Source organism: Odocoileus virginianus, chromosome 9 (assembly GCF_023699985.2).
Source record: "Odocoileus virginianus isolate 20LAN1187 ecotype Illinois chromosome 9, Ovbor_1.2, whole genome shotgun sequence".
Lineage (NCBI taxonomy): Eukaryota > Metazoa > Chordata > Mammalia > Artiodactyla > Cervidae > Odocoileus > Odocoileus virginianus.
This window is the reverse complement of record NC_069682.1, coordinates 54,432,592-54,456,748: the sequence shown is the minus strand read 5'-3', so window position 1 is coordinate 54,456,748 and position 24,157 is coordinate 54,432,592. Positions and strand designations below refer to the sequence as shown.

General features: G+C 50.4%; 1 protein-coding gene across 1 annotated transcript; it reads right to left on the bottom strand.

Moving 5' to 3' along the window:
• Window positions 1-2,438: 2,438 nt before the first annotated feature.
• ZBP1 (Z-DNA binding protein 1) lies at window positions 2,439-11,959 on the bottom strand. Its single transcript, XM_020905133.2, has 8 exons — window positions 11,722-11,959; window positions 9,228-9,437; window positions 8,408-8,470; window positions 7,850-8,023; window positions 6,530-6,691; window positions 5,176-5,379; window positions 3,945-4,157; window positions 2,439-2,622 (listed from the first exon to the last, which is right to left on the bottom strand). Exons 1-8 carry the CDS (start codon window positions 11,753-11,755, stop codon window positions 2,471-2,473), a joined length of 1,212 nt encoding a protein of 403 aa, XP_020760792.2. The 5' UTR covers window positions 11,756-11,959; the 3' UTR covers window positions 2,439-2,470.
• Between the last annotated feature and the right edge of the window lie 12,198 nt (window positions 11,960-24,157).

Genomic DNA, 24,157 nt, shown 5'->3' with positions numbered 1-24,157 from the left:
CTCTCTGAATATTTGTGCAGGTGGAGCAGTGCTTGTCCAGAGCTCAGCATCAAGTCCAGATTCCTCTCCAGCCAATCTTCCAGTTGTGTTTTCTTTGCACTGGGTTTTTCAGCAACACCCACACTGTTGTGTTGCTCTGGGTAAGTTGTCTTGTTCTGAGCATCTTGTCTTTGCTCAGGCTGAGCCCTTGCCTAGAACATCATTTCATTCCCTTCCTAAGCCCCTCCTTCTGCCAGGTGCTGAAGAATGAGTTCCAGAGTTATCTCTTTCAAAGCCTCCTGGCCCTGCAGATGGTGTCTGGGACCCTGTTCTGCACCCCTTTATTCCACGTGGTCATTCCTGCTCAGGACTCACTGCCCAGGCCTGGGCTGCCTCTCCTGCTGACTGTGAACTGCTCCCCGAGGGCAGGGGCTTAGTCTTCCTGTCTCTGCAGCCCAAGGGTGTGGTACTTAGGAGGTGGTCAGTGCAGTGGGAGGTGGGGGCATGTCTAGAATCTATTGGAGGTTCAAGAGCAGAAAGACAGGGCCTCTGTGCCTAGTGAGTTCACCGGCTGGTGCTGGGGTAGATGCAGGTGGCTTCTGAGGTTCTCATCTGTCTTGTTCAGTCATGTCTGACTCGTTGCAACCCCATGGACTGCAGCACATCAGGTTTCCCTGTCCTTCACTCTCTCCCAGAGTTTACCCAAATTCATGCTCATTGAGTCGATGATCTGGGAGTTTACCCTTTTCTGGTAACATTAGGGACTGACCCATCCCTAGCCTTCAAGGTCAAGGTGGGAAGGTTCTAGAAAGGTGAGTTGGTAAAACCATCAGGGGACCACGATGGGCCTTGAGGAAGTCAAGTCTTACATAAAGAGCAAAGAGTGGGTGGTTCTGATGTTCGGTGGACCCAGGAAGGCGCTCCCTGGCAGGCTGCTCCTGGCCACCAGAGGCCCTGTCTGTTGAGTCCTGTCCCCAAGGCCACAGAAGCGGAGCCCAGAACCAAGGTCACCTCAGAAGCTGACTGAACCCCTTTGTAACTTTGTGAAAAGCCCCCAATCATCATTAACAAGTTTCCTGACTCCCAGCTAGGCAGAGATGCCCACTCAAGTAAATACCCTATAGTATCCCAAGCAATCACCTGGTGAAAACCATCCAGCAGGAATTTTCTTTGTCTTGAGGCTATAAAAATCAGCTATTAACCCACAAAACCTGTCAGCTCTCCCTGGCCTGTCGGGAGTTGTTGGCCCGCTGCACCTGCAGCAGCCACTTTATCTCTGCTCTTTGTTCTCAATAGGGCTCAGCTGGTAAAGAATCCGCCGGCAACGCAGGAGACCCCGGTTCAATTCCTGGGTCGGGAAGATCTGCTGGAGAAAGGATACGTTACTCACTGCAATATTCTTTGGCTTCCTTTGTGGCTTAGGTGGTAAAGAATCTGCCTGCAATGTGGGAGACCTGGATTTGATCCCTGGGTTGGGAAGATACCCCGGAGAAGGGAACGGCTACCCTTCTCAGCAGCTGAAGGAGGCCCCACGGGGTGGGAAGCCAGCACCATCCAGGCAAGTCCTTTTTGGTCTTCCCCTACTGCTGCCACACGACTTTACCTGTGAAACCCCAGGCACAGCCCAGACACACACAGAGTACACAGGAAAAGCACAATGTGTCACAGGGCGCCTCCAGTCCAGCCAGCCCACCCCCCACCTCCGGTCCTCAGGCATGATCGGACCCTGTCCCTGTCCTCCCTGGCTGGAGATCCAGCTTTGTCCTGCCCAGATGCCCCCTCCAGCACGGCTCGCAGACATCTCAGCAGCCAGAGGGGGCCCCGTGGGGTGCGGAGCCAGCACTGTCCAGGCCAAGTCCAGCTTCCAGACCCTAGGGTCTGCCCCCTGGCTTCTCTTCCTGTCCACGTGCTGTGGGTGCCAGTCGTACCCTCTGACCCCCACCTCGTGGCCCCACGCAGAGCAGTCTCTGCTCATCAGGCCGAGGGGTCACACAGCAGGAATGGATGGTAGGGGCAGGGGTGGCTGGAGGAACTGGGCCTGGTGACAGGAAGCAGACCAGCCATCGAGCCAGCGGCCCGAGCCAGGGCAGGACAAACCTGGCCACAACACAGGGAGGGGACGGTACTCGGACAGCAGCTGCCCAGGCCTGTCGGGACTTGACGACCCACTGTGATCGCGGTGCCCACTTTATTTCTGCTCTCTGTTCTTAATAGACAGTACTTTCTGCAGTACTCTGTGTCTGGAACTTCTATTCCAAGCTGCACTTGGAATGCCGCGATGCCGTCTTCACCCCACGTCGGGTCCAGCCCAAATGCTGACCCACACTGGTCATGTGTCCGGAGGCAAGAAGGTAAAAAGTGACATTTATGGCAGCAGACAGCTCACCCGCCCCCTCCGCCCCCTTTCTGTGTGAGTCTGCCTGCAGGCTGTTTGCTCTGAGTCCTACCCCGCCCCCCCGCCCCGGGGACACAGGCTCTGCGGTTCCATCACTCAGCAGGTGTCTTCTACGCTTTCGGAGTCATGCCTCTCAAGGGTCATAGCTGCCAGCTCTTCTGAGATGAGAGTCTCAGTGCTGACGGGGTCGGCCTGAGTGCCAACAGGAGGGACCTCACTTCTGGATGGTGCGTCTCGGTGGGGAGGCTCTGGGGAAGAGAGGGGACCCCAGGAACATGTCAGCCACCTCCCCATGAACAACTGAACAACCGAGGTGACTTGGTCCATGGGTGCTGAAGCCGCTGCCTGGGGTGCAGGCTTCACGGGTGGATGACCTCATGTCCCCATCTGCAAAGCCCCATCCTTTCTTCCCCAGGCCAGTGCTCCCACTTCCTCCGCCCACTTTGATTCCAGATTATCTCTGGTCAGACTTTTAAATTGTGCCCCACTTCATGTTGCCCCCTGCTCCAGGCCCCCAGGCCTTCTCAGTTCACTTCAGATATGACCCAGACCTTTTTCCTGGGCTTCCCAGCAGGGAGAGACCCAGCCTTGCCCATTGGATCACATCCCTCTGCTCCCTGGGCTCCTGTGTGTGGTTCTGGACCTTGTTCCCATCTCAGGGCCTTTGCACTTGCTGTTCCCTCTACCTGCAGCGCTCTTCCCACATCTGTGCTTGTCTGGTTCCTCCCTTCCTGCAGGCCTGGGCTCAGGTGACACCTCATCCTGAGGTCCTCTGTCGGCCTGGCTAAGGCACGTCTACTAGGTCACACCGCTGCCTACCTGCCGCCCCCCCTTTCATAGTTCTTTTTAGTGCTGGTCTCAAAAGGCTAGTCTCTAGTCACTACTGGACTCTGATCTCATGAATGGGGTGCATTTGTCTCTTTGTGCTCTTAGCTGTATCTCCAGGGATGGGAGGGTTTGAGTGCAGGAGTGGGGCCAAAGTGGAAGAATGAATGAATGAATGAATGAATGAATGAATGACTTCTTCCTAACTATTGAGGACCTGGAAGAAGCATAAGGTGGCTACAGCATTATTGGTGGGGAAGAATTAGTGAGCTGGGTTTCTAAGAATAGAGGAGGGATCATGTTCCAGAAGGTTCCAAGGCAGCCCAGCCTCATGGTATGTGGCTTGGGTGGTCACACAGGCCCTGCAGATGGCCCTGTGTTCAGCTTACTGCTCTCCTGTCTTTGTCTTGAAATTCTTCCTAAGTTTTGAACAAGGAGCCTTGCTTCTTCTTGTCGCACTGGGCCCCACAAACATGTCACTGGTCTGGTCCAGGTGTCGCAGCAGTGAACGGGGTGTATCCAATCCTCCCCACAGCCCGGGGGCCATGGGCTCCTCTAACCCTCAACTTATAGATGGGGAAACAGAGGCTCCCAGCTGAGTATGGGTTAGGTGGACTCTACTTCTGCCATGACTCTCCTGCCTCCCAGACTCCAGGAAACGGGAGATTCATGACTGTTGAGTGAATGAGAGAGAGCGAGAGAGCACGGGGGCCCTGCCCTGCCCCCCACCCCGCCCCAGGCTCACCTATGTCCCCTCGGGGCTCCCTAGGCTTTTTGACTCCCTTGACATCAGCTGCCCTTGGGTGGACCATCATCCTGTTGCTGTTGCCGACGGTGGTGTCCTCGAGGAAGCAGGAGCGAGTGTGGACTTTCTGGGACGTGACCCCTTCGCACTGAGGTCCTGGTTCAGGGATTTGAATTTCGATGGAAGCTTCTGGGCTGGTACCCAGGACAGAGGCTGCACATCAGTCATAGAAAGGGATTTGGGGAGGGGGGTGTGAGCAGCTGGACAGCAGGCCTGACCTCCAACCTGGCTCCCAGGTCCCCCATGGCTGACCGTCCTCCTGGAAGCTCCCTGCGGTGGTCCATGCCCTGCTCTATCACTGGCAGACACGTGGCCTCACGTGGTACCTCTGCATGTTCCTTTCACGTGCCTGGGCTGCCAGCTCTCTCGGCCCCTGGGTCTGCCAGCTTGAGTTCCCCTCCTCCTGCTGCCCATCCCCGCTGACCTGGTCCTCTGTGCCTCCCCGGGGACTCAACCACTCCCCGTGGAGCCCTGCTCCCTGTCTCTCTGCTGCCTGCCTTCTGGCAGCTCTGGAACACCATCTCCATATTCAGTTAGAATCTTCACGTGGCCCCAGTCCAGTCCCCAGCTCCTGCCATCGTGCTCCTGCCTCCCCTGCCAAACTTCAGAAGAGAGCTGTCCACACTCTGTCTCACCTCCTTCCACTGCCCTCGCTCCTTCTGTCCCCTCGGGTCACCGCAGACCCCTTGCTGCCAGACCCTGTGACCCTCCCTTGATCTCACAGCCTCTTCTCTTCTGGAAACTTGTGCCCTGGCATCCCCAGGGCTCCTCCTCTCCCAGGCCTCTCTGCTGCATCTCCCCCAGCCTGTCTCTGGATGCCCAGTGCCAGGCAGGACATCGCCTCAGCCCTCTGGTCAACAGCTCCTAGGTGGCTCCTTAGATGCCGTTCCAGCCCAGCCATCTCTTTGTGTCTGCCTCATTTGGCCCAGGAAATGATCCCTGCCCATTGTAAAGATGAGGACATCGAGGTTTCCTAGGTGGGTAGTAGGAATGGAACCCTCGTGCTGACTCTGCCAGACCCCCTTGCTCTACTCTGTGGACAGCCTCCTGGTGGGATGGAAAGAATTTCCCATCATGCCTCTCTCCCCACAAGGACTGGCTCAAGTCCCATGTATTAAGGAGGCCAGATGGGGTGGGGTGGGGGCAGGATGGCAGCCTACTGTCCCGTTACCTGGGGGACTGTCACAGGCGCCGTGGGCAGAGCCCTTGGCTGGGTTGCTGTGAAGCCTCATCTCATTGCCGTGTCCCATCTGAACTCGTCTGAGCACAGACTTCTCCATCCGGATGTCCTGGGGCCCCCAGGATCCAGCCAGGGAATCCAGAGTTGAGGGATCAGCAGCAGCCATTGGAGAGAGGCAGCAGGGAGCCGTGGAGCCTGGTAGAGGACATGGAAACATGACCCTTAACCCCCAACCTCTGATACTGCTCTTCCCACCCCTCCCCACCATGCACACAGATAAATCCTAGCCAGACAGAGGAGACAGGACTCTGAATTCTTCTGGACACCAGCAGACAGGGAGTGACTACTTTAGGCTCTGGATTGAAGAGCAGGAGAATTGGCAGAACAATTAGCGTGGGTTTCCAGGGTTTTATAACTGGGATGCCCGGGGTGTCAATGGGGCATTGCAGACCCAAACACTGAGCATGCCCTCTGTTTCCCAGCCATTCTCACCCCTCTGGGCCCATTGGGAAAAAGTCTCCTTGGGGGTTAACTTGGTGTTGACACAGAGCTCTCCGAGACTCTGGCATTGTTTTATTTTCTCAGCATTTCTTTTCATGGTGACCTTTGTGATTTTCAAGGTAATGCTGTAAAAGTTTACTTTAAAATGAATTTGAGTAGAATAAAAGGTAAACCATTTAGCAACACTGAGTAAACAGCCAGCCAGGGACTCGGCCAAAATTATGGAGGTGGAGCTCAGAGGACTGAAGGTGGGGAAAGGTTGATTTAGATTCTAGAACAAAGTTCCTCCTTTCACAATTAGGGAAACTGTGGCCCAGAGCAGGGTAGGGCTGTCTTGAGGTCACAGGGGGTGTCCCAAATTTGGGGTCAATGCTTTCACTCATGTCCCATAGCTGGACTGAGAGGTGGCCCTGTCCTCTCTCCCCACAGTGCCTGACATGGAGGAGGCACTCACTTGCTTCCTGTTATTTCATCAAAGCTAGGATGCACCCAGTAAGAGGGATCCCAGTTTACGAAATGTTAACATGAGGGAAGAAGTAGTGTCTTGGAACAAACACAATGTTACAATGACACCTTGTGACATCTTAGTGAGAGAGAATGAATGAAGTTGTTTCTTGTAGAAAATGTGGCAAAAGATGGCGGGGGCGGGGGGGGGGGGTTAAAAGGAATGCAGGAGGGGTTTGATCCAGGCACAAGGAGAGACAGCCTCATTCTTGGGAAAGCCAGAAAGGACCTTGGAAATCTGATAGCTGCCCTTTCTCCCTGGAGAAATGTCCCCCTGCCCCCGCTCTTTACCCCACCCAGATGGACAGGTCCCCTCTCCTAGGCATCTCAGAGGACTCACCGTTTTCCCCAGAGCCCATTTGTCTCACTAGGAGATTCCCGTGTCCAATCTGGATATCTTCACAGTGCTGGATGGAAATGTGGCTGTTTGGTCCCTTCTGACAGATCATGTTGACTGGATTTTGCTGGTAAATAACTGGGGTGGACTGATTTCTAGAACCTTCTGCAAAATAATATTCCACTCAATCCTTTTGTGCCTCTCAAGGGGTTGGAAGTTCCAAATACTTGTCCACAGCACCAGAATCTCCTGGGGTGGGGGTGGGGGCTGGTTAAAACACGAATTCCTGGGGGCCCACCATGGGGTCCTGAGTCAGTAGGCCCAGGTGGCCCCCAGGAGCCGGAGTGTTTACCAAACGCTGCAGGTAAACTTGTACTTTGTCCTGCAGGCCACCCTACCCATGTGTCCTCTGCCACTGAGGGGGGGCGGCAGGTACCTCACTGTTTGCACCCTCTGCCCCCTCCCACTGTGAGGAAACCACAGCCTTAACCCCTGCTTTCCTTTAGGGACCTTTCCTCTCTCCTTTTAGGGAGCTGTCCACGGGCTGCTCCTAACCATGGGAAAAGCTTTGTTTGGTTCACAAGGCATTTTAAAGAATCTGGAGTAGTGACCACTGTTTAGCGTCCAGCATTTAAGATGCTGAAGCCCTCCTTTGGTGCCATAAGCAGGGGTATCATCTCCACATGGGCTCCACACAAAGGGCCACATTCCCAGCTTCGTGGGCCCTTGGCTTTTGTGTCTTTGTGAGCCCCCAACTCCATAAGAACTATTTAAAATGGCATTTTATGACTGTGTTGGGATAAAGACAAATATAATCTCAGCTGAAATCATTATTAGCTATTCATTCTTACTATGATATCCATTTTTTTCTTCCAATTTAAAGAGAAATTGGAGCATTTGGTTACCCCCTAAAAGTACTGGAGGCTCTAGGCCTTGGGCCTGCTGTTTATAATGCCTGAGTCTGTTCTGGGACTCCACCTGTGGGTATGTAAGCCCAGCCTAGCTGACTCCTTCAGCAACTTTACAACTCCAAGTTGGGCAAAGTGCTTACAGAAAACTGCTAGCAAACTCAGATCGAGACCTGTGTCCCAGGGCTGATACAGTCAGGGATGGACCCCACCTCCAGGAAGCCCTCCCTGGTTACTCCCACCAGCATTCCCCTCCCTCCTGGAATCCCCTGTTAGGGACAGGTCAGCAAGACTCCAGCTTCTGACAAGGTGGGGAGCCAGAGTACTTAGTAGGAGCCCAGCAAGGACCAGGGCTTGAGTGTTACAATTTCTCTTCACAGCTCTGCCCTCTGCCCTGTTCAGAGTGAGGGCCTACCTGATCGATAAATTGACCAAGAGTTTGATTTCTGGTCAAAGTCCAGGAGGTGCTTGTCCCTCATCGCATACAAGTCTGGGTTGACTTCCTTTGCTGTCTTCATCCCCAGGGCCTTGGCGATCATCAGGGCTTTATGGGGCCCGTGGGTTTCCAAAAACTGGTAGATCTCTTCCTCTGGGAGGCGAGAGGCCAGTGGTTAAACAGGACCCTGGAGGGCTGGGTCTGCTCCCTGCTTACCAGCCCCTGTGCCCATCTTCCTCATCTGTGAAATGGGCACATTAATAATACTGCACCACAATGGTTGTTCTGGGAGTTGGGAATTCTCATCAGGGCTCCGAACAGTGCCTGCCCACGCTAGGTGCACAGCAAATGCTAGCCATTAATCAGACAAGTTAGCCTCTTTCCCCAAGAGACAAAGCCTTGCCTCTGAACACTGTGTGTAGTGTGGGAACCTTTCAGTGGGTGGGGTGGTTGTCCCTGGACACATGTAGCTTCCTAAGTGACCGTGAGAGTCTGGGGACAGAGGGAACCGGTGCTGAATGAAACCAGGATGCTTACGCTGTCCACTGAGCCCGGGGCCAGGCTTCTTCGGAATTGCAACTGCGTCTTGCTGGGGCCTCTCTGCTGGAGAAAGAAAGATGGTCAGGGGGTGAAGGGACAGGAGAGGGGACATGGATTCTACCTGACAAAGGCGGGCTGCTTTGTAGAGGCCCCAGCACACAGATCTCCAAATTCGGATTCTAGAGTTAAAGGAATTTAGCTTCAAATCCTGCCCCACCCACTTGTGGGCTTCCCTGGTGGCTAAGACTGTAAATTTGGGAGACCAGGGTTCAGTCCCTAGGTTGGGAAGATCCCCTCGAGAAGGGAACAGCTACCCACTCCAGTATTTTTGCCTGGAGAATTCCATGGACAGGGGAGCCTGGTGGGCTACAGTCCATGGTGTCGCAAAGAGTCGGACACGACTGAGTGGCAAACACTTTCACTTTTGGCCCCCCTCCCCCAACCCTGGTCCTGCAATGGCTTTTTGTAAGTACTTGACACATGTCAGCTAAAGGTCCATGGGCTGCAGAACCAGAGAAGTGGATCTTGTGCAATGCTAAGGCTGTTCTATTATGATTGTATCATTGGCACTGTCATAATCACCATTAAAATTTTGCTGAGCATCTACTATGTGCTGGCATGGGCTTAGCCCTTTGCATCAAATCCTCTTGCCTCCATTGGCCAGAGAAAGAAAGCAGGATGCAGTGAGAAGACGGAATGCACCCTCAAGGGCAGAGCCTGCACTTGAACACAGGTCCAAACCTGGGCTTGGCCGCTGCCAGGACCGCTCATGCTGGGTCCTGCACCCCCACTTTCCCCACCCGTGGTGACAGGTTACCCCGCTCTGCGGGAACCACTTCTTTGGTCCCGTTGTCGCCCAAGCACCACGTCGCAGGGCCTGCGAGCATGACTCCTTTAGACTCCTCTTTCATCTTGTGGAGAACCTGGTTGAGCTTCTTCTTGGGCACTTGACATTTCTTTAACAGCTGGGCGGTCTTCACAGGGGAGCCAGCATCCCTCAGCACCTCCAGAATCTTCTGCTCAAGGTCTGGGAGAGGGAGACAGGGGCACAGGCAGAACTGAGGTACCCACAACCCAGCCTGGGCCAGCGGGCTCCCCCAGAGAGGGGTCCAGGGCTGAGGGAGGAAGAGAGATCAAAGCAGACAGCCATCAGTGTCTCTGTTCAGGGAGGGGTGCATGGGCTGCTCAGAAATGACCTGGGCTGGACAGCCTGGTGGCCAGAAGAGCTGCCAGGCCTTCCGAGTGTCCCCCACCTGTGTGAGCACTGGAGGACAGGTGGGACCAGTCAGCTCTCAGGTGTCCTCAGAGCAGAGGAGGCGGCAGGATGCAGGAGGGAAGGGCAGAGCAGAGGAGTGGGGGGAGTGAGGCCTGTCCCTGGCGCTCTCCATCCCCCATCCACCCCTCCCTGTGGAGTCTGCTCCTGGGGCTCACTGTCCACAGGGGCAATGTCACTGTTCATCCCCGCCAGAAACCCAGCAGGCCTTCAGAAACGGAGGTTTCACCCTGATGCCCAAACACGGAGTCCTGGTGTACTGCTCCAGACTCTCTCAACCCCTTCTTCTCCTTTTCTCTGCCTCCACTCCCCACTCCTTGTCAGCATCCCCTCGATGACAGTAGTTTCACCAGTTCCAGGTTCCCTCCAGTCCACCTTCCCCTTTGCCAGCGGAACAGGTTCTGCCAGCCTCACTTTTACCCACCCTCAACTGCCCTTCAGGTGCCAACCTGTTTGAATTCCTTTCAGCCGTGCTCACCCCCGGGCCTTTGCACATGCCATTCCCTTTGTCAGGTGAGCTCTTCCCCCGTTCCACCTGTCCAGTGTCAGTTCTCACTCAGACTCCAATGCTGGGAGGCCGTCCTGAGTGTCCTGAGCAGGTGGGAAGTTGGTCCTGTGTGGGTCCCCTGCAGAGTGTCCCCAGGGATCCCCTGCTGTGATTGACAGGTTCACTGTAGTGGTCCTGTGTCTAGCCGTGGGCCAGGCACGCAGTAGGGTCTCAGGAAATACTAACAGCATTTGAATGGAGGAGGGACTGGATGAAAGAATGAGTGTCCACTACTGGGTAGGTGTCTGCTCAGATGACCTGGGCAGGGGATGGGCACTCCTCCAAGGCCTCTGTTTCCACCTCCCCTCTGCCAGAGTTAATGATCCTAAGCAGGATGCCTCAAGGCTCAAGGAGGAACTTTCCAAGTGGCCCCTATTCCTCCCAGGCAGGTTCCCATAAACCCAAGCCAGCAGCCCTGTGGGAAGTGAGAGAACTGGTGGATGCAGAGCCAGCAGTGCATGGAGCTGGGAGGGAAAGTGTCTGCCCCCCAGGACCCCGTGGGAATGCAAAGCAGGGCCTTTCTTGGGAAGACCAGGTTACCCTTCCAGGGCAGCAGCCCAACCCTTTGACTTCTGGGTTCTTCCTGGGTTCCGAGTGGGCAGCACTAGGGAATGACCTGTTTACCAGCTCTGCGCTGGGCACTGTGGCCTTCTCTTGTGGGTGGAATGTTTGCATCCTTCTGGGGGCAGGTGATATGCATTATAACCCCTGGGGTCACCCAACCCTTCACTCACTAAACACTATCCTGAAACTGTCATACCCATTCAACACACTGATGCTTTGCCTAGCCTTGAAAAGGTTTTGATTCCCGAAAAACCTGCTCCTGGGTGAGCCTCTCTCTCTTTCTTCTCCTGCTGTCCCCTGACCCCAAAGAGGAAATGAGGTCCGTGCAGTGAAGGCTGGGCTGGCCTCACCCACTGAGTCTTCTGGCTGGTGAACCAGAAATTGCAAAATGGGATGAGATGTAAATGACACATCAGTTAAAAGGAAAACCCACTGGGGAACAAGTTAAATTCAGCTACCCAGCGCCCCTGATGTGTCTGCTTGGGAAAGTACAACAGGAACCTGGGAACCAACCAGCCTGGGATCCTGGGCCTCCCCCAGTTAACCACACCTGCCCCCCCGACACAGCATATTTTCCTGGGTTTGAGCCAAAGCTCTGCCACCTATCAGCTGTGTGACCTGTCTCGGACTCCATTTCCCCATCTTTGAAATGGTGATATTCATGACTACTTCAGATCGTGGTGAGGTTCAGATAGTTACGGATCGCAGAACAAAGACAGACAAAAACGTCTCAGCCCCCAGCCCACACGCTTTCAGTGGGGACCCTAGAAAACAGCTCTATTCAGTATCAGTTAAGTTTCTTTCTTGTTACGGTGGTGACTTCAGATATTAGCCTATTGCGGTTGTCATCTGAACCAAGAAAAGGAACTAGAAGAAAAGTTAAGTCCCAGCCAGGCACTCCCATGGGTCTTAGAAGGAAGTTAGTACCTGTGTCTCCCAGGTCGGCAGGGACCTCAGCCATGCTGACAGCAGCTGCAGGAAGCCCGGGAGACTTGGAGTCAGCAGCAGGCTCTGACCCTGGGGCCTGCAGAAGGTGGGTCCCGTCAAGGCTGGGTGTACTCTTGTGGGCCAGGCTGGTGCTTCTAGCAGCTGTGAAGACACTCCAGCTTCATCCGGACAACTGTCAGCTGTCAGCTGTTCACACTCCGGAAATGGGGCCCTAGGCAGTCTCTGGAGAAAACGAAAATGAAACTTCCTTGTGTGGTTTTTGAGAGAAACAAAATCGAAAGCTGAATTGAGCAAGACACAGGCCTTCCACTAGATATTGGTAGGGAGCTGCTGAGATGGAGGAGACCAGAGCTCCTTCTGGGGCTGGGGGGTTTCTCACTGCTGTCTACCCTGACTCCCCCAGCCACAGGCCAAGATATCCGGGTGGGTGGGTGGGTGGTTGAGTGCCTGTGATCATCAAAACCACGTATGTGTGTGCATAGCAAACCGACGACAGTGTTGAAGTATGGCAGAGACCACGACATTGAAAAGCAATTATCCTCCAATTAAAAAAAAAAAGGAGGACTCTCTTTAATGAGTACCTACTATGTGCTTTCCAATCTCATATGCCCCTGACTCATCTACAGGCTACGGTCTAGTTAAGGTCTCTTTTCTCAGTAAACTGGGGCTTGGATCAATGAGGTCACTTGTCCAAGGTCACAGAGATGCCTCAGGTTCTAACTCAGCCCCACCATTTACTGGCTGTGGGATCTTGGGCAGGTTATTTTACCTATTTATGTCTTAGTTTTCTCATCTATGAGATGGGCTAATAAAAGGAGTGACCTCAAGAGGTGGTGGCGAGGACTAAAAGGTTAATTCAGGCACCTCTACAGCTATGAACACAGTTGCACACCCACTGACCTGGTTCTGGGAAAAGGACGCATCGCTTCTGAAAATTCTTACAGGGGCTGTTGACCTCCCCAAACAGTTCAGAGACACTGCTCAGTCCAGGTGACAGAAGGGAAAACTGAGGCCCACAGAGGTGAAGGGCTTTGTGTGAGGCAGCCCAGAGGGTCAAAGGCTCAGGGTCTCAGCTGAGGTCAAGGAGTGGGTGCCAGTCCCGGGCTCCCAGGGGGACACTATCCCCAGCATTTCTACAAAGGGAGGCACTTGGGAATAAGTACCACCATGGAAGGGCCCCGAAGGCTTATCTTAAAGCTGTCTTTGTGTTCCCGAGTCCAAGTTCTCCTGGCTCACTGCACAAGAGTGACGCCAATGAATCAGAGACGAGGTGTTGAGGCAAGAAATACAACTTTATTTGGAGAGCCAGCTGACCGAGAAGATGACATACCATTGTCTTAAAATAATCATCTTATGGGGTCTGGATGCCAGGTTCTTTCACAGATCAGAGGTGGAGGGAGATGAGGAAACAAAGCAAAAAGGCCGTTAGTCTTGCAAACATCTCCTAGAATGGCAAGCCTCAGGCAGGGGATGTGTTCATTTCTTCCTTCCTGCCATCTACAGGTGGACAGGGTTTCTGAACAAAGGCACTTGAGTTTAACAGTCAGACTGGGGGCAGGATTCTCTGAGGCAGGCCATTATGTGTGATTATAATAACAAAAGCAACAGAGAGCAAATTAAAGAAAGAGTTCCAACCTGGAGCCAGAATTAGTTTATCCCTGCAACATTTGCCGAGCAAGCAGGAAAAATCCCGATGCCCTGTCCACTCTCAGACCAATTAAGTCCCCATCGTGAGAGGCAGAGCTGAGAGTCCTAGAGGACTTCACTTGAACCAGAGGTGAAGTGTTGGACAGCTCAATAAAAACAGGATGCCGCAATGATGCCTCTGCTCCTTTTTAATGTAAAAAGAAGAATCGTGTGTCTCTATGTGCGTTGACAACGTTAACTTTAAATGAGGGTTAATTGGGTGTATTTGGAGAGATTGTCAGGTGTCTTCTGGGCTCAGGCTCAGGCTGACTGACTGTGGGCGGCTGGGAGGCGCCACGCCGTGACTGGCCACTAGGTGGCGCCCGCTCACCAACCTGAGTCCTGGCCCCCCTTGCCCAGTTCCTCCGATTTAGCGGGGGTGGCTCTCGCCCGTCCCCCATTCTGGGATAACCCCAACTCCATCTGACCATATTCTGGCTTCTCAGCCATGTTGATCTTAGTGTGGACACTCCGACTTGGGCCTAGACCTGGGTGCTTGGTGGGTTTGCAGGTCACACTAGAGTCTGATCTGAGGGTCAACTGCTTCTGGTCCGTGTCTGTATGCACATGTGTCCCCACCACCCACCTCTGAGCTGCAAACCTTCTTCTCCCTAGCAGTGTGTCACTGACTCTCTGAGCCTTGGTTTAATTATAAAACAGAAATAAAAGATAAGAACAAGCATGTTTATCTGACACTTAGTAGGTGTTTATAAAATTTGCATTATTTAGAAAATGGCATGTGATTGATAGAGCTCCATAACTTTAGACACTGTGCTGTGCTTAATTGCTCAGTCATGTTGCAACCCAATAGACTGTAGGCTGCCAGACTTCTCTGTCCATTGAATTTTCCAGGCAAGAATACTGGCGTGAGTTGCCACGCCCTCCTCCAGGGGATCTTCCCAACCTAGGGATCCAACCCAAGGTCTCCAGCACTGCAGGTGGATTCTTTACTGTCTGAGCCGCCAGGAAAGCCCAAGGATACTGGAGTGGTTGGCCTATCCCTTCTCCAGGGGATCTTTCTGACCCAGGAATTGAACCGGGGTCTCCTGCATTGAAGGCAGATTCTTTATGAGCTGAGATGCCAGGAAAGCCCAAGTTTAGACACTAGGCCAAAAAAAAAAAAAAAAAAAAAGCAAGTGAGAAAGAGGAAGGAAAAAAACAATTTAATGTGGATGGGTTCCACCTTCCTTAGCGTTCCGGGGTACACCTGGAATTCATGGGAACCATGAACCTGCTATGAACATCTTACCACATTGAATGGGATTCTTACTTTTAAAGTTATCATTAGCTTACATTTCTTCTCCTCTACTTAAGAGACTTTCAAGGTAATTTTGACTATAAGGATAGTCTTTCACTGAAATATCAGTGACTTACACTATACAGAAACTTCTTTCTTTCTCCTATAACAGTCTGGTAGGTAGCCCAACACCATAGTGTTGGGACCCAGGCCCCTTCTATTTTGTTGCTCTGCCATTTGTGGGCTTTATGTTCTAAGATGGCTGCTCAAGCTCCAGCCATTGCAACTCCATTCCTTACAGGAGGAAGGAAGCTAGAGAAGCAGAATAAGTATCTCTCCTTTAAGAACACTCATGAGTTGCACAGACATTCCCCTGACATCCCTCAGTCTCAGAACCCAGAAGGGAGGCTGGGAAAGAAGGTCTTTATTCTGGGTCACCATGCTACCTAGCTAAAATTGGGGGATTGATTAACTTCCAAATAGGGGATAAGATATTGGAAGATACTTAGCTGTCCCTGCCATTTTGAAGTTGTTTTCACCCCCAAGAAAGGAGCAGGGAAGCCTCCTCTATGCTTTGAAGTATATCTGTTCAGTGGAGCTTCTGTATTGAGCAGGTCTGAGGCCGAGTTCACAGGTAGTTCCCACGTTCTCAGAGACTCCTGTCCAGTGTGGAAGATAAAAGGGGAGAGGATGCTAGGGGCTCCTACTTTCCCTGGGAAGGAGCCCAAAGGCCACAGGAATTTCAACATGGCGCCACTGCCTACTAGAGCCCAGGTCTTTTTTTGCCTTGAAAAGCACACGCCTTTTTCATTGCTTGTGTTTTTCTGGAAACTATTAGAACTCTCCGCCCCAACCAGATGATAATTACATGTTACTGATCTTGAGTCTTTAAATTTCTCTCTCTTTCTCCCTTTTAAAAGAGAGATATTTTTGCTGCACATTGTGTTGGCAAAACCCAGTCTCCTTTCTACCAGGCAGCCTGAATGTTATGATCATGGTTCCTCTGTGAATTCACCTCAGGGGGAGGGGGTGGAAAGGTCTGAAGGCACCAAGAGGGGACAATAATTATTGCCTTTGTCCAGGGGCAAATGTCAGAGAACCAGAGGTGGCCAGAGGGAGACAGAGATTACACAAGATCTCAAGAGCTATGGTAGAAAAAAAGATGAAAACTATGGCGAGGAACAAAGATCAGACCAGGGGCTACGGGAGGCAGTAGATTCTCTGTGCAGCTTCCAAAGGTTCTGCCCCTAAAGGCATCTTCCCCAGGCTCCATTCACTGCCCTTCAAGGAACAGGTCAGGGAGGCTCCTTGGGCCATCACTGTCTCCTGGAGTTGGACAGACTTGGGCTTCTGATCTGGGGTTCTGAGCTCGTGGCTCTGTGCCTTGACCCCTTACTACTTTTCTGAGCCTCGATTTCTCCCTTGGAGAAAGGGGATCGTAGCAGCTGTGCCAGGGGTCTTTGCAAGCTTCCCTGAAATGGTGCTCTGGAAGGTCCCAGCAGAGCACTGGGGGCAAAGTGTGTGCTCCATGAGCAGGCACTGTTGTGTCTTCATAATGTGACCCCCATCTCTCCCTCTCTGAGTGACAAAGCCGTCCCATTCACTCATCTGGTTTTGCACCAAGCAATTCCTTGGGCCTCCTTTATCCCAGACTACGTGCTGGGTGCTGGAGCCAGTGGGGAGTGGGGGGTGAAAGTGAGTCCTCCCCTTGCTGCTTCCTGGTTCCATTTCCCATTTCGACTGCAGAAGAAGCCAGTCTTCTCAGTTGAGGCATTGATGGGTGACTCAGGCCAAGTCCTGATTCCGCACCACTCCTGGAAGTGTTGGCTGGCAAGAGAAGTTGAGCAGCGCAGTTCAGTTCATTCAGTCGCTCAGTCCTGTCCGACTCTTTGTGACCTCATGGGATGCAGCACGCCAGGCCTCCCTGTCCACTCCTGTCCCAGAGTTTACTCAAACCCATGTCCATTGAGTCGGGGATGCCATCCAACCATCTCATCCTCTGTCGTCCTCTTCTCCTCCGGCCTTCAATCTTTCCCAGCATCAGGGGCTTTTCAAATGAGTCAGTTCTTCGCATCAGGTGGCCAAAGTATTGGAGTTTCAGCTTCAGCAGCAGTCCTTCCAATGAATATTCATGATTGATTTCCTTTAGGATGGACTGGTTGGATCTCCTTGCTGTCCAGGGAATTCTCAAGAGCCTTCTCTAACACCACAATTCAAAAGTATCAATTCTTCAGCACTCAGCTTTCTTTATAGTCCAACTCTCACATCCATTCATGACTACTGGAAAAACCATAGCTTTGACTAGACGGACCTTTGTTGGCAAAGTAATGTCTCTGCTTTTTAAGAAGTTGTCTAGGTTGGTCATAACTTTTCTTCCAAGGGCTTTCCTTGCTGCTCAGTAGGTGAAAAATCTGTCTGCAGTGTAGGAGACCTGGGTTCGATCCCTGGGTTGAGAAGATCCCCTGGAGAAGGAAATGGCAACCCACTCCAGTATCCTTCCCTGGAAAATCTCATGGACGGAGAAGCCTGGTGGGCTGCAGTCCATGGGGTCGCAAAGAGTCAGGCACGGCTGAGCGACTAACATTTACTTACTTTCTTCCAAGGAGCAAGCGTCTTTTAATTTCATGGCTGCAGTCACCATTTGCAGTGATTTTGGAGCCAAAAATATAAAGTCTGTCACTGTTTCCACTGTTTCCCCATCTATTTGCCATGAAGTGATGGGACCAGATGCCATGATCTTATTTTTCTGAATGTTGAGTTTTAAGCCAACTTTTTCACTCTCCTCTTTAATTTTCATCAAGAGGTTCTTTAGTTCTTCGCTCTCTGCCATAAAGGTGGTGTCATCTGCATATCTGAGGTTATTGATATTTCTCCCAGCAATCTTGATTCCAGCTTGTGCTTCGTCCAGTCCAACATTTTGCATTATGTATTCTGTATGTAAGTTAAATAAGCAGGGTGACAACATACAGCCTTGATGTACTCCTTTCCCGATTTGGGACGAGTCTGTTGTTCCACGTCTGGTTTTAAATGTTGCTTCTTGACTTGCATACAGATTTCTCAGGAGGCAGGTCAGGTGGTCTGGTATTCCCATCTCTTTAAGAATTTTCCACAGTTTGTTGTGATCCACACAAAGGCTTTGGCATAGTCAATAAGGCAGAAGTAGATTTTTTCTGGAACTCTCTAGCTTTTTCAATGATGCAACGGATGTTGGCAATTTTGTCTCTGGTTCCTCTGCCTTTTCTAAGTCCAGCTTGAATATCTGGAATTTCATGGTTCACGTACTGTTGAAGCATGACTTGGAGAATTTTGAGCATTACTTTGCTAGCGTGGGAGGTGAGTGCAATTGTGTGGTAGTTTGAACATTCTTTGGCACTGCCTTTCTTTGGGATTGGAATGAAAACTGACCCTTTCCAGTCCTGTGGCCACTGCTGAGTTTTCCAAATCTGCTGGCATATTGAGTGCAGCACTTTGTACAGCATCATGTTTCAGGATTTGAAATAGCTCAACTGGAATTCCATCACCTCCACTAGCTTTGTTTGTAGTGATGCTTCTCAAGGCCCACTTGACTTTGCGTTCCAGAATGTCTGGCTCTAGGTGAGTGATCACACCATCATGATTATCTGGGTCATGTAGAACTTTTTTGTATAGTTCTTCTGTGTATTCTTGCTACCTCTTCTTAATATCTTCTGCTTCTATTAGGTCCATATCATTTCTGTCCTTTATTGTGCCCATCTTTGCATGAAATATTCCCTTGGTATCTCTAATTTTCTTGAAGAGATCTCTAGTCTTTCCCATTCTATTGTTTTCCTCTATTTCTTTGCATTGATCACTGAGGAAGTCTTTCTATCTCTCCTTGCTATTCTTTGGAACTGTGCATTCAGATGGCTATATCTTTCCTTTTCTCCTTTGCCTTTCCCTTCCCTTCTTTTCTCCGCTATTTGTAAGGTCTCCTCAGACAACCATTTTGCCTTTTTGCATTTCTTTTTCTTGGGGACGGTCTTGATCACTGCCTCCTATACAAAGTCATAAACCACCCATAGTTCTTCAGGCACTCTGTCTATCAGATCTAATCCCTTGAATCTATTTCTCACTTCTACTGTATAGTCATAAGGGATTTGATTTAGGTCCTATCTGAATGGTCTAGTGGTTTTCCGTACTTTCTTCAATTTAAGTCTGAATTTGGCAATAAGGAGTTCATGATCTGAGCCACAGTCAGCTCCCGGTCTTGTTTTTGCTGACTGTATAGAGCTTCTCCATATTTGGCTGCAGAGAGTATAATCAATCTGATTTCAGTATTGACCATCTGGTGATGTCCATGTGTAGAGTCTTCTCTTGTGTTGTTGGAAGAGGGTGTTTGCTATGACCAGTGCATTCTCTTGTTAAAACTGTGTTAACCTTTGCCCCTCTTCATTCTGTACTCCAAGGCCAAATTTGCCAATTACTCCAATTATTTCTTGACTTCCTACTTTTGCATTCCAGTCCCTTATAATGAAAAAGACATCTTTTGGGGTCGTTAGTTCTAGAAAGTCTTGCAGGTCTTCATAGAACCATTCAACTTCAGCTTCTTCAGCATTATTGGCCGGGGCATGGACTTAGATTACTGTGATATTGAATGGTTTGCCTTGGAACTGAACAGAGATCATTCTGTCATTTTTGAGATTGCATTCAAGGACTGCATTTCGGACTCTTGAGCAGGAGGACACAAGTCACGCGGTGGGCAGGGATCAGGGCACTGAAGGCTGTGATTTGCAACTTGTGATTTTCCCTGAAGGCAGAAGAAGCGCCACTGAAAGGTGTTCATCCAAGGTGAGCTGCGGATTTGGAGAGGTTGCTGGAATGCCGGAGAGTGTTGGCAGGAGGTCAGCAGGGGAGGGGTCTGCCACCTTGATGGAGGCTGTGTGAGTCCAGGTGAGGGGGCTTAGCCAGCATCAGGATGTTCTCAAACCCTTCCTCCCATGACTCTTTTTAGAAAGTCCTTCCCCACATCTCCCCCAAAACAGATTGAAATGAATTCACATCTAACTCATATATAATCATCTAACTTGTTTATAATCAAAAGATTTTTTGATAATGCTGCTTCTGAAACACTTTGCCTACAAGAAATTCATTTAATTATAACTGGCCACAACTCCTCCACCAAGGGTTCGGTATTCTTGGGCATTCTTGCACAATGAAGAGATCTCACCGATAAATTTGTTTCAGACATAATGAAGTATCCTGAAATTTTTATGGTGACTAAATGGAGCAATTAATGAACCTGACACAATGTTATGTCTTCTAGATGTTTAATTAAACATTTACTGACTCTGATTTTGCAAGGTTTTCCCCCCTTATTTTGGAGCTCAAACATTTTCATGGGCTCTTGAAGCATCCATAGGCCTGAGGTACTAAGACTTCTACACCCACAAGATAAAATGCAAAAATGCAGGGACTTCCCTGGTGGCCCCGTGGCTAAGATTCCATGCTCCCAATGTAGATGGACCTGGATTCAGTCCCTGTTGGGGGCAGCTAAGGTCCCACATGCCACAAGTAAGACCTGGCACAGCCAAATAAATAAATATATACATTTTTAAAAGGGCTTCACCTTTAAAAAATAAAATGAGGAAATTCAGAGATAAACCGTGAGGGCCAGGGTTCCTGGTCTTTGGGGGATCATGGCCCCAGGTGAGTTGTGCCCTGGGGTGTTGTCAAGTATGAGATAGAAGATGGGGCAACAGCAGAATCCTTTTACATGTTAATTTGTGACTTCTTTTCATTAAAAAAAAATGGGAGGAGTATGTGGGAAATATGCAGGTAGAATTTTGTTTTTGAAAGAATGAGTCATTTAAAATGTATTGTTTTAAAGGAGGGCTTAGTTGGAATTCCCAGGTGGCTCAAGAATCCACCCTGCGGTAAAGAATCCACCTGCCAATGCAGGAGTGGCACGTTCCATCCTTGGGTTGGGAAGATCCCCTGGAGGAGGAAATGGCAACCTACTCCAGTATCCTTGCCTGGAAAATCCCATAGACAAAGAATTCTTAACAGACTATAGTCCATGGGGTCATGAGTCGACACGACTTAGTGACTAAACCACACCCGACAATTTGACCCAAAGATGTTTCTTAAAACACTTAGCAACTGGATAGCAACTGATTTATTTAGTGCTTATTATAGACCTCATTTCCAGTGTTTTACATTAGTTTTTTCAATTCTTCTAGCAATCCTATTGTTGTATTTGTTCAGGCACTAAGTCGTGTCCAACTCTATGACCCCATGGTCTGTAGCATGCCAGGCTTCCCTGTCCTTCACTGTCTCCCTGAGTTTGCTTAAACTCATGGCCATTAAATTAGTGATGCCATCCAACCATCTCATCTTCTGTCGCCTCCTTCTCCTCCTACCTTTAATCTTTCCCAGCAGTCCATGAAAAAGTGAAGTGAAGTCTTAGTCACTCAGTCATGTCTGACTCTTTGCAAGTCGATGGACTGTAGCCCACCAGGCTCCTCTGTCCATGGGATTCTCCAGGCAAGAATACTGGAATGGGTTGTCATTTCCTCCTCCAGGGGATCTTCCTGAACCAGGTATTGACCCTGGGTCTCCTGCATTTCAGGCAGATTCTTCACCATCTGAGCCACCAGGGAAGCCTGGTTCTTAGATGCTGTCTTCTCAATGTGCCTTCAGCAGGTAGGGGTGAGGTGGAGCAAGCTCTCCTGTGATTCTGTTACAAAGACACTAGTCTCAGGATTTCCCTGGTGGTCCAGTAGTTAAGATGCTGCCTTCCACAGCAGGGGTCAGGGCATGAGTTCAATCCCTTGTGGGGAGCTAAGATCCTGCATGCCACACAGAGAGGTCAAAAAAATAAATAAAATGAAATAGCTTTTTTTTAAAGACACTTATCCTATCATGGGGGCTCCCCCCTCATGACCTCGTTTAATCCTAATTACCTCCAAAAGGCCCCACCTCCTAACACCATCACCTTGTGGGGTAGGGTTCCACAAATGAATTTATTGAGGGGACCCAAATATTTCAGTTCCCAGTAGTGTCCATATGAGCAGAGCACTGTCCTAAGTCCTCAGGGGCAGAACCCTGACACGTTAGTAGGAAAGAGTCCAACATTTAAGACTGTTGTTCTCATTCAGAATTTTTACATTCTTTCTGTGTTGAAATGGTATTTTGGAGATATCTGGTTGAAAACAAAACTTGGTGACCGTATGTCCACACCTGAGCATACACACACAGCCCTGAACACACACACACACACACACACACAGGTCCGTCCATGCCTTCCTCACAGGGGACCCTTCTCTTCAAGGTGCTCTGACCTCACATTATAGTTTGGTGTCTTTGCCAGCACTTTCCAGTTTGTTGTCTGAGCCTGGGAGCTCCAGAAGCACACCCTGAGGCACAGAGTTGAATGCAAGTGATTGTTTGGGAGGTGATGCCAAGAAACCTGGGAGGGCAGTGGGAACCTGGCACCGGGGAACAATGGACCAATCACCAACAAGCAAGCCGCCTGGGTACTCTTGGGGGCGTTGGGAATGCTGGGAACATGGGGCACATCTTCTTGGGGTTCCCCACAGAGGGTGGGGAAGCTGGCGTGCTCATCCTCCACTCCCATCCCTGGAGGAGGCTGCTCACAACCGTGTCAGTCCCCCAGGCTATCTGGCCTGCAGCATGGTGGGCAGAGAAGCTTCTGGACCAGAGAAAGCCTCAGGCACCAGAGCAGAGGGGTGTTGGCTGGAAGCTGGACCCACGTGGACAGACATGGAACTGGTGAAGCAGTGTTCCATGCGATGGGGAAACCAGTGGCATTTGCTACAGTTCTCTGGACAAGTCACTTTTCTTGGGACTGAGGCCCCAAGGGGTTAACCAGCTGGACAGGGACAAGGGCAGATCAGATGATTACAGAGCCAGACCCTGACTCCATCCTTCGCAGCTTCCCCTGCCTTTGCTCACGCCTGAAAAGAGCAGGCAGGAGTCTAACTCCATGAATTTTAAAAATTCATTTTTGCATTTGCTCACTCGATCAAGTTAGATGCTTTTAAAGACAAATTTAATTATTTTGAGCTCAATAAAAGCCTTTTAATAAGCTGAACATCATAGTTTCAGCCTTCTGCTTTCAGGGTTATCAGTCACGGCAAGGAGGGGGCACGAAGGGGGGGGGAGAGAGGTGGTGGAGGGATGTGGAGAGGGAGGGGGCAAATCACACACATGGGCATGAGCACACACACACACACACACACCATTTACACACCATTCACACATACACACACGGATGGATATTTATTTTAAATTTTTATTTGCACATTTAAACCCATAATTTGTTCTAAATCATTTGATTGTATAGCTTTTATAATATTTTGTTTTATTTTTAGAAAAAGTTCTTTTCCTTCGGGACAACTGAACAAAGTGTTAAAGAAAATGCGATGCTGGTTTGGCACAGACTTCTTGTGTGTCCTGCCTCCTCCGTTGGCTCACACATCCTTCCTCACTCTGAACGTTCCGTCTATGCCTGCGACTAAGACAGGAAGCCAGACACACATGCTGAAATAATTTCAACAAATATCAACTCTAAACCAACTTCAAGCAGTCAAAATGGCAGGGCTGGTTCAGGCACTGCTGCCTTCCCCAGCTTGGTGCAAAGGAGACAGCCTGGACCACACAAGGCAAGAAAGTTGCCGTGTTCATAAAAAGCTTTCTTTTTTCATTATTAGTGCATTTACTTGTCCATCCAGTGTAATGGCACCTGCTGGTTTTGACTGTCCAGCACCCAGCCCCCTTCTTCTGACACGATCACTCCTGGTTTCCTTTGGTGAACTCCCTCACTCCCATCTCATCCACAATAGATGGGAGTAAGTTGACCTCAGCTCCAGGTCCAGAGCAGGGCATACAAACCAGGCCAATCAGAGCACTCTCTTCTTGTGACTGCAGTGATTGGCTGAGAGATGGGGACATGACCTGAGCCAGCCAATAGGATTCTATTCTGGGACTTATGACGGAAGACTGGGAGCAAATTTCTTCTCACCTGACTTAGAGCTGTCAGGAAATGAATTTGGAGAAAAGTCAGTGAGAGGATAATCTGCCTGAAAGAGAAATCGGGAGAGAGGATGATCAGTTTGATGGAGCCAGACACTTTCCTAACATCATGGTGAGTACATCTGGACCTGGTCTAGCCCTGCTCCCAGCCAGTTACAAGAGTCTTCTCTTGTAACCTATTCCATCTTCTGCTGAACACAGTGGCAGTTGGTTTGGGTCACTTGTTTCTGGCCACCTGCATGGCATGCAGGATCTTACTTCCCAGACCAGGGATTGAATCTACCTACCCTGTGTGGAAGGGCAGAGTTTTAACCTCTGACCCAGGGAAGTCCCTGGGTCACTTATTATATAAAGAATTAATGAGAACATACATTATTATCAGACAGAAAACTAAAATACTGGAGGACCTGATTCAAGGCCACTTGGTGGACATCTAGGGATGGAAAGCATTTTTGAAGGAGGATAGACAGAACAAGAACC